The sequence below is a fragment of the Diachasma alloeum genome, unplaced genomic scaffold, assembly GCF_001412515.2.
Source record: "Diachasma alloeum isolate Michigan unplaced genomic scaffold, Dall2.0 Dall_scaffold_00406, whole genome shotgun sequence".
Taxonomy (NCBI): domain Eukaryota; kingdom Metazoa; phylum Arthropoda; class Insecta; order Hymenoptera; family Braconidae; genus Diachasma; species Diachasma alloeum.
In genome coordinates this window covers 562,281-572,300 of record NW_021680545.1, presented here as the reverse complement: position 1 = coordinate 572,300, position 10,020 = coordinate 562,281, and the positions used below count along the sequence as shown (strand labels likewise).

Sequence of the window (10,020 nt, the reverse complement as noted above, 5' to 3'; positions counted from 1 at the left end):
GACGTGTCGCAGTAGATTGAGTGGTCCTCAATCACCAGTCGTTGGAGCTTGCAAGAAGAGCTGTTAGTATTGAGCAAGCTCTGCAGCTCTTCGTCGGATTCCTGGGCTTGCTGTATGGCCTCAGAGCTCATGACTCTCGGCATGTCGATGGTGTTGACACGTGAGAGAGCATCAGCGACGACGTTGTCTTCTCCTTTGATGTATACGATCTCGGTAGTGAACTGCGAGATGTAGTCCAGTTGGTTGAGCTGCCTTGGCGATGCTTTCTCAGAACGTTGCGAAAAAGCGTAGACCAATGGTCCGTGGTCTGTCTTGATGACAAACGGACGACCTTCCAGGATGTGTCTGAAAAACTTAATGGCAGCGAAGATTGCCAAGAGTTCTCGGTCGTAGGTGCTGTACCGAGACTCTGTTGGACTCAGTTTGCGTGAGAAGAATCCGAGTGGCTTCCAGGTGTTGTCCTCCAACTGTTCCAGAGCTGCTCCTATAGCAGAGTCTGATGCATCAGTTGAGAGTGCGATTGGTGCGGTTGGTGAGAGGAAGCTGACTCGGGTTGCTGAGGCGATTCTCTCCTTGCATTGGCTGAATGCAGTCTCTGTGTCTGGGGTCCAGGGAATCTTCCGCTTGTCATTCTTCTTGGAGTCCTTAGTGAAGTCGTTGAGTGAGGCTTGGTCGTGTGCTGTATGCGGGAGGCATCGTCGACAGTAATTGAGCATTCCGAGAAACCTGCGAAGCTCAGCGACAGTCTCGGGTCTCGGGAACTCGACGATGGCTTGGACCTTGCTCTCAGGTGGTGAGAAGCCATGACGATTGACCTTGTAGCCCAAGTAGATGACCTCGTCTTGCCCAAATTGGCACTTGCTGGTGTTAATGCTGAGGTGGTTGTCCTGTAGGATGTTGAGAATGACCTCGAGGTGCTGCAGGTGCTCTTCAGGGGTCCTGGAAAACACGATGAGGTCGTCTATGTAGCACGCTGCGAAGTTGATGTCTCTCAGCAGGTTGTCCATGTGGCGCTGAAACGTTTGCGCAGCGTTGCGCAGTCCTGGAGGCATGCCGAGGAACTCGAAGAGGCCGACGGGTGTTGTGACAGCCGTCTTGGCGATGTCCTCTCGTGCTACTGGGATCTGGTGGTATGCTCTCACAAGGTCAAGGGTCGTGAAGACCTCGGAGCCGTAGCAACGTTGGAGAGTGTCCTCGATGATGGGCAGCGGGTATCGATCAGGCACTGTGCACTGGTTGAGACCTCGATAATCTCCTGTTGAGCGCCAGCCTCCCTGCTTCTTGGGCACCATGTGAATAGGGCTCGCCCATTGACTGCTGGAGGGTCTGATGACGCCGCAGTGCAGGAGACTGGATGTCGTCCCGTGCTGCTTGCAGCTTGGCCCCAGCAAGACGTCTAGGCCGCTCGGCAACTGGTGGGCCGCTGGTGACGATGTGGTGAGCTACTGGGCTTTCAAGCTGGGTTCTCGGAGCGGCTGGAGGCTTCGTGACCTCCACGAACTTCACGAGTAATCGCTGAATGTCGGGAGAGATTGCTGAGCTATCGCTGGTGACGGTGGAGATGCTGTAGATGCTGGTCTCGTAGACATCTCCAGGTGCTGAGAGTTGAGTCGTTGGATCGATGAGACGTTTTCGTTTGAGGTCGATGAGCAGACCATAGTGTGTGAGGAGGTCTGCGCCGATGATGGGAACTTTGTCGTTGGCGACGGTGAAATTCCACTTGTAGTCGCGTCGAAGTCCAATGTGGAGGGTCAGGAGCTGTTGGCGATAGGTGTCAATGACCGTGTTGTTGGCAGCAAACAGCTTGAGCTCTGCAGGTTGAAGGTTGTGTCGACTCCAGGAACGGAGGACTATGGATATCACAGATCCAGAGTCGACAAGATATGTTTGGCCTCTAGCTTTGTCGGAGACGAATAGGCGAAGTTCTTTGATGGTGGCATTATTGTTGATGTCTGAGCTGCCGCAGGCCGCCTGAACAGACGGCAGCGTTTCTAGTTTAACGGTAGCTGGCTGGCAGAGCTGGAGCGAGAGCATGGAGGTTGGCATTGTCGTGCCCTGTCTCCAAACCGCTCGTGATAGTAGCAGAGACTACTTCGACCTTGAGGTGCTGGCGTGAGAGAACGATCACGGGAGTGCGATCGTGATCTTCTAGGGTGAAGTTGTCCCATCCTGGAAGACATCTGCTGGAGTGCGTGGCACAGGGTCTCGACTACTCGCTCAAGGGCACCAAGCCTCTGCTTGATGAGACTGCTGGACCCATTGTGGTTGAGGAGGTCTGTGGCTGCTGCTGTGCCTCGAGTTGGTACGTGAGTGGCCATGACCTGGGCACCTTGGTGATTCTCCATCACAGCATCAGTAGCCTCTGCCAGCTGATCGAGTGTGGTGTTGGTCTGGACAGCCTTGAGGATCTTGCTTGCGACATCCGGCAGCAGGGCCAACCACCTGCTACGAAGGAGCTCGTCAGAAACCTTCCCATCAGCCAGGTTCCTCATCTGCCTCAAAAGTTGGCTGGGCTTTTGATTGCCAAGCTCGAGCTCTGTCAAAAGTTTGTGCAAGCGTCGGTCCACTGATTCGGAAAATCTTTTGGTGATTTGCTCTTTCAGGTAATCATACTTATCTTGAGCTGGAGGTGATTTGATGATGTCGGTGATCTCTCTAAGGTGATGCGCCTGAAGTGACTCGAGGACAGCATCGTATTTGCTGTTGTCGTTCGTGATGCGTCGATTCCGGAACTGGGCCTCAGTCTGGGTGAACCACGCGCCAGGATCCTCATTGATGAACGGGGTGAGCTTGAAACTCGACAGGGCCATGATCTGGAGATCGTCAAGGGCTTGCTGGTTGATGAGGTTTACCCCAAACGGGGGCTCGTTGACGTTGGATCTGTGTGTGCTGGCGGGGGTTGCGAATGCACCGAGGAGGTTATCCCAATCCGGGTAAGTCGATGATGCTCTTGGTGGTTGTGTTGATTGTGACTGACCTGATGGACTGTCAGTTGCAACGTTGGGCGCCGGCGAGTGTGCAAGAGGCATGATGCAACTCGGCGTCTGGTTGTGGGCACGTGCCGGGTTGAGGTTAAGCACTGCGTGTGTAGTAATCCTTCCGGATCACGTCGGGGTCACCAATTATGGAGATGGTGGGGAATCTCACATAAAGAAAGTAGAGTTCTATTTATGATAAACACTTATAATTATTTATTGGAATACTTTAGAATACTTTAAACGATACAAATTATATAACGCTACAGCTGTGGTGGATCAACGCGGGAGAGGTAAGTATCGTAATGGCGGAATGGCGGGCTTTCCTAGTTCTCCCTAGGAACTAGTAATTGCTTTCGTCGTTGGCGTTGGTGGCAGGCTCGGCCGGTAACCTCGGGAACGGCTGAGGGCTGAGCCGCCACAGTATCATCTTTTACACTGCCATCTTGCGGTATTTCTCCGTAACCTTGTACTAATCAGCTGATGTGATGCCCGGTTCTATTCGATTAATCGAAATCGAATGCAAAATAATCGATTATCCCCATGAGATCCGCCATGATCGATTAGTGACCCATGTCTTTTTTAATATAGGATTCGATCTCTACTATGCGTATAAAAATCCATAAGAAATGAAACTACACAGCGCAACCTTGAAAAATGATTCAAAAATTTTGAAAAAATTCACATGTACTTTCCACGTCATTGGTTATCTTTATCAAACACGAAAATTATGAAATTAAATTTTTTTTACATATGAGCCATCTGTTAGAGGCGTAACGTGTCTCAAGACCGGATCCGTCAACTTGATCAATACCTAATCAGTGGTCAGGTCGAACCTGATCCAAACTTGATCAAGACCTGACCGGAATTTCCACTCGGGTAAGGCGACCTTAATTGTTTTCTCGCTTCACTAATTATTTTGCCCCGTAGTTGCTATCCTATAGAAGTATGATATATCGCAATACTATAGTCTAGTCATAATAATCAATTAACAGACCTGTAGAGAGACTCACAGAAAGATCTCTAGTAAAAAACGCGAAAATTCATCGTTTTCATTTTTTTTTAATGTGTCACAGGTGGAACTTTAGAACGTTTTTTTTTCAAACTATAGGGAATTGAAGCTAGAATTACATCAATTTTTGTCGAAGTGGTAGAAAAATCTGTATCTATGAGAATTATAAAAAAAAAGAAGTGTCGATTAAAAATATAATTCAGCAACAAAAAATAAAATACAAATTTTTTCCTCCAATTGTGAGATGTTTTTGATTTTTGAGAAGTTTTTCCGATTTTTAAATAGCTTTCAAGTGCACAAAAAACAATGAAATTAAAAAAAATGTTTTTTTAGCCATGAAAATTCAGGGAATCAATATAATGTTTGTTTTTTTAGGTGATGAATATGTGAAAAAATTGCCGTATTGAAATTCGATCGGGGCAGATTCACCATGCTTATCCGGCTAGACCCTTTTATTGAAAATGATTCTAAACGTTATCAAATCATGTAAATTCCACATTCAATTTCTGGGGCTATTACTATAATTACCCGATAGATCAAGAAGTTGAAAATCTGTCCCTAGCAGCTTCGAACGCACTGGTTTCTCTTCACAGGTTTCTGATTGGCTCCCCACTTTTACCACTCAGTTGGAGCCTTATTCTGCAAACACCAATTCAATTTCTCCGATATTAGGAATCGCCCTGCATTTTATATATATCATTATAAAAATGATCTCGCGGTATTCTAGATAATTATAATCTCTATGAATTATGAGTCGTAGGACACGCGCAGCTGAGCGATAGACGAGACGAAACAAGCCGAGTCTAGCGCGAGGTTGCGCGTGTCCTACGACTCTCCCTAAAAATATTAACACACGAGTTTAACGTTCTCCTTTTTTCACACGTATAACGTATACTATTTTTTGAAATGAGCGATTGTAAAAGTCATCATATTGTGGGATAAAAATGTTAACAAATATGAATAATCGCGAGATAATCTTTCCTGAGATGCGTGAGATATACGAGGTATTGCCTCAAAATGTCAGCGATTTATCGACGAAAATATGAACATTGAAAACTTTCCAAGAAGTGGCTGAGATCCTCTATTTGGATTCACCTTCTGATTTTGTTACCAACTTTTGACTCGTCCCAGACATACGTCGTCATGTTTAATTGAACCATCAGCTTCTTCAATTAAGGAATCGTTCCTGGAATGATGTTAAAGCTTCCTTTGATCACAAGCATAATATACATTATTGACAAAAAATAGTATGGATACATTTGCTTTTTTTCATTTTAATCCTTTATTTATTCATGAATTATATGAATTACATGATTGTAGAATTGAATACCCATCTTCAATAAAACAGAGGAACCTTTTTTGTAGTTTTTAAAAAATAGACCTCTCTTACATAACTAAATCTTATTTTATTAATATCCTTTTTGAAACATAATAGACGTTTTTTGACACCTAAACAAAAAGAAAAACAGAAATAAATGTCTTTTGATGATTATATACTCTCGAACAATGAAATAGTTTTCTTTTACGCAACCAACTTCGCTAAACAAACTTTCTTCGTTGTTAGTAATTTTCTTTAACGTAATGAACATTTCTTTATGGCACTTCTGGAGATAGAAATGGAAAAATGACCATTTCTAAATGATCATGTAGTCTTATAAGATTAAATAGACTCTTCTATTCCTAACTAGTCTTCTCTCGTGGTTTGGTTTTATCTTTAACATAATAAACATATTTCTTTGCATTCAAAGCGTAGGAAAAGCATAAATTAATATTTTTAAATAATAATGTAGTCTCTAAAAATGGAACAGACTCATTTCTCTTGCAGAAATATTTCTCACGCGACTTTTATGGTAACTTTTTTTTCTGGATATAATAAGGATTTCATGAACGCTCAGAAAAAAAAGAAAAAAAAATAATGCAATTAATGTTCTCTAAAAAAATTAAATATTTGCATTCTTAGCATTTGCAAAAGAAGAAAAAACATAAAACAAAATTAGTGTAAGTCATCGGAGTGCTTTGGAAAATTTGAATAAGCAGCTCTGTCGTATGTAACCAAATCGTTTTTTATCGCCAGTTTTAGGAATCGTCTTTTTTCGAGATGTGGAAGGTGATATTTGTACAATTGCTAATGTGCAATTTGAATTCTTGCCCAAGTGTTTGATTCCCAACTAGTTCGAGGTTCTCCCTGTTACACACTGATACTGCTGGATCCTTCATTGATTGGTTTTCTAAGTTGATTCTAACAGTATCCTTCGTAGCAAATACTCTGACCAATGATGCAGTTGAGCTTGATTTGAAGCTAGGGCCAGCAGGATCGTTCATGGAAGACACCTTCGGTCGTAATGGAATTGATCTTGACGTAGATGTAGGTCTAGGCAGGTTTATGTTACTCGTGATTTTGTCACTGATTTTTTCCTTACTGGATTTTGAGTGAGTAATGTATCCATTGGCTGCCGTCTCACTCTTCCATCCACCGAGTCTCTTCAAATCTTCCATAGTTCCTCCATCCTCAACAAACAAAGATGCTGCAGTGTGACGAATGGAATGACTAGTGAAGCGTTGAGGATTTGGTAGTCCCAGGAACTTAGCAACAATGTTTGGCACATTCCCCATTTTATTAATACCGATAGGTTGCTTTGTGCATTTATCATTTTGATAATTGATGAAAAACCTGTGGTGGTCAAGATTTTTAGGACGAAGATTGGCATAACGCAGTACAATGTTGTAGAATTCGCCTTTTATTATGAAGGACCTGGCTTCTCCATTCTTTGAAAGTGGAATTTTTGCGAGGATCATAAGATTCTTCTTCTCTCTGTCTTTGTCAGAGTAGGAGCGTTCAAGATCGTCGGTTCTCATATTCGTCAATTCTTTTCGTCTGCAAGCTCCTAGGAGGCCAATTACAAGTGCAGCCTAAACAAACAGATGTAAAATCAACTGAATATAAAAATCAGAAAATCTATGAACATAAACATTCAAATGAGAAATAGTCTTGCATCGAAAAATTCCACAGAAAAACTTAACAAATCTCATTGAAAATTCTGTAAAATTACTGTTTAAAAAAAATTGTATTAGATGTTTCGATGAAAATTCTGTCGATTCTTGGCCGATTTTATTGGAGGAGTCTGCTCAACTGCGCGTTTTTCATTTTCTTTTGTTTTTTTATTTGTTACGATTTTTTTTAATAAAAGAAAATTCGCTCCAAATTGAATCGAACTTTTTGATGAAATTGCTGGAATTTTTCTGTACGTAGTAAATTGCATTTTTAGCCCGAACAATCTAGCCGAAGTGAGGTTAGAATAACAAAAACATATCTTCTCGAACAAGCACTGCGAGTCACTGGCATTCAGCAAAAAATCCTCCACTTGGAGTCCAGTGAAGGCAGAAGCCTTCTTGGCCTCATACCCTTTGGATTTTTTCTTTAAAAAAACAATGAGTTCAGGGTAGGTGCTGATATTAACCCCTGCATGTAGTTGGAGAGTACTCTTCAATTTACTGTATTCAGACCACAATGTTGATGGGGCACGGTTCTCTGACAGTTCAGTGAAATATGAGAGCATCGCACTTACAGAAATTGATGTGGTTTTTTGTTTTCTTTGCCATGCGACGAAATTGTCATATCTCTTCGAATATAGACCCCCTGATTTGACTGGCAGCAAATCCATTTTTGCTTAGGCATATTTTGCCTGCAGATCAGGTGGAGTTGGAGGATTTGCATACTGCGAATCAAAATCTTCATCTGCTGACATGTTGAATTTTTTAAAATGGTTAATGCACTTTTTTAGAATTTTTTTAGAATCGAGAGTTAGTAAATGCGAGATGAATCACTAACGAATAATGGCTGCCGTAAGGCTGATGCAATCCCGTTCAGACGATTAAACCAATGTTTTCAGCTATACACATAGTTAGAGGAATAGTGCCCCGTGATTGGTCGAATACGTAGCAACTGGCGCTATCATTCAAGCGTCGGCCGAGAAACAAAACTTAATTTGTAAACGAAAGTGAAAGTAACTTTTCGTTTACAGGTTGAGGGAGTGACGAAAAGTGCCACTTTATGCACAAAAATTAGTAGCCGAAAAGGGACTTTTCCAAGCACATGTTTCAAAATAGTATATTTCGTAACGAGTGCAAAAAAGTGTTTTTTGGCGAGTGGGAGGTTCACTAGCCGAAGGCGAGGGATATAATCCCACGAGCTAAAAAACATTTTTTCACGAGTTACGAACAATATTTTTCGTCACAATGTGGCAGAAATTGGACTTTTAGGCACGCGGAGCGTGCCGAAAAGTTCACTTTTCGTCACAGCATGATGAAAATGCATATATATAATTCTATAAATGTGCACTTCTCATACTTCCACAACTCATAATGTGTTATGTAGTCTGAAGTCCTTTTCTGTATCGAATAATATTCGATTGTGGACCAGTAGCCAGTAAACATCTTCAACCAATGCATGTAATTAGAGGTTCCTGCGATAGATTTATAATGTAGGTACCTAAAAATATCCCAAGAGATACCTGCAATCTCTGGGGCATCGGGATTTGAACTGTAGGCGGGGCCTCAGCTGGCCTTGGGCAATATGACGGACAAGAGATAACAGTTGCAATGTAACTAATAGGAAAAATCAGAGTTTTTAGTGATTAATGATGATTAGTGTGGCGGAAATTTGCACGTGGGCCGTGACAAAACCAAGGAACCGGAATTTTCTCGAGGGGAAACGTATTGAGGGCTAACCACATTATTAAATGTGGAAAACATGTGGATTCTCCTCCGAACACCATCTGTGTCACGGCCTATTGCCTTCAAACGTCACATATACGTGAAAAGCCCCATCAAAGCGATATATCGATGTGTAAGGGGAAAATTAAAAGTGCAAAATGTTCATGCAAGGCGGGACAAGGCGAGCAATGCAAACATATTCTTGTTTTTTTTAATTTTTCATTATTAACCGTAGATCCCGTTCCTGTCTGTTTTTCATTTTTTTCCGGTCAGTGTTAGGAATATTACATGACGGGATTGCCTTTTTCTTTAAACGCTTCTGTAGAACGACTTGGTCTAGAAATAAAGCATATTTTGGAGCACTTATGTGAGGTTAAGAACAGGACAATCTTATCCATTGTATAATTACCTGGAACAATGTCATCATCTTGTAAAAAATGAAGCTCACACACTTTTTCATATGGGGATACTTCTTTTAAATTCACTGCTCGTTTCCACGCCTTGCACAGATCGATTTTTTCACGATTACCGAAATAATTGATCACAAACACCTCACGTTTTCCAGGTTTAGGAAAATAGTGGGAGGCTAGCTTCTGCTTATCAAATCGACTTTTACAGCACGGCACACAGCAAAGAACTCTGGATATGCACTTTTTCGATGATTATTCCGAGGAAAATTCCATTTTTTACAATAAATTTACAATTAATTACCCTTGACAGCTAGGGCTTGGATCCCGTGTTATTATCCCACGTGGATTCTCTTTTGCGCCATCAGAGTTCATGTTCGAATCGAAACAGATCCCAATAGTACAGAGTTCGCTCTTTACATAGGCATCTCCCTATACTTTTCAGAACTCCAAAACATCGCTCCATCGTTGACCTTGTTCGAGCATGAGCCTTTGTGTATCTATGTTCTGGTGTTTCCTCTGGTGCATTCATTATTGGAGTGAGCAAATATGGCAATAATGGATAGCCAGAATCCCCCAATGACCAACATTGAATCGTACGGAATCTCCTTCATATTGTAAAAAATGGGCACATTTAATAATGAATAACAGTTTATTAAAAAATTTTGGGCGAAATAAATAATCAAAAGAAGTGACGCGCCCGCGGACTAGGAAGGAAGATAAAAGAATAACGATGAAGAAAGAAACGATCGTACGTGAAGTTATACAAGATCGTACATGAAAAGTTGTCACCCCGACAACAACGCGTCTGTTAAAGGCAATTGTAGAGAAATTTCAGTTAATTAATAACTGAAATGATACTTCAATTATCTGGGGCCTTCAACCCAACTTTCTTCCAAAAACCCAGACGGAA

At 42.1% G+C, this 10,020-nt stretch overlaps 1 protein-coding gene across 2 annotated transcripts; it reads right to left on the bottom strand.

The window, feature by feature from the left end:
• Positions 1-5,277: 5,277 nt before the first annotated feature.
• LOC107042053 lies at positions 5,278-9,462 on the bottom strand. 2 transcript variants are annotated; one of them, XM_015262923.1, is made up of 3 exons: positions 7,817-7,846; positions 7,554-7,723; positions 5,278-6,897 (listed from the first exon to the last, which is right to left on the bottom strand). In XM_015262923.1, exons 2-3 carry the CDS (start codon positions 7,647-7,649, stop codon positions 6,064-6,066), a joined length of 930 nt encoding a protein of 309 aa, XP_015118409.1. In that variant the 5' UTR covers positions 7,650-7,723; positions 7,817-7,846; the 3' UTR covers positions 5,278-6,063. The 2 variants fall into 2 exon arrangements, with proteins under 2 accessions (XP_015118409.1, XP_015118410.1); XM_015262924.1 differs by lacking the exons at positions 7,554-7,723; positions 7,817-7,846 and adding an exon at positions 9,110-9,462.
• Between the last annotated feature and the right edge of the window lie 558 nt (positions 9,463-10,020).

What these genes read in the sequence shown, in the direction of transcription:
- LOC107042053 (XM_015262923.1), bottom strand. Translation starts at nt 7,649, where the DNA reads ATGGATTTGCTGCCAGTCAAATCAGGGGGTCTATATTCGAAGAGATAT. An exon ending in AAAAAACCACATCAATTTCT is followed by an intron (nt 6,898 to 7,553) that starts GTAAGTGCGATG and finishes CTGTTTGTTTAG; the next exon opens with GCTGCACTTGTAATTGGCCT.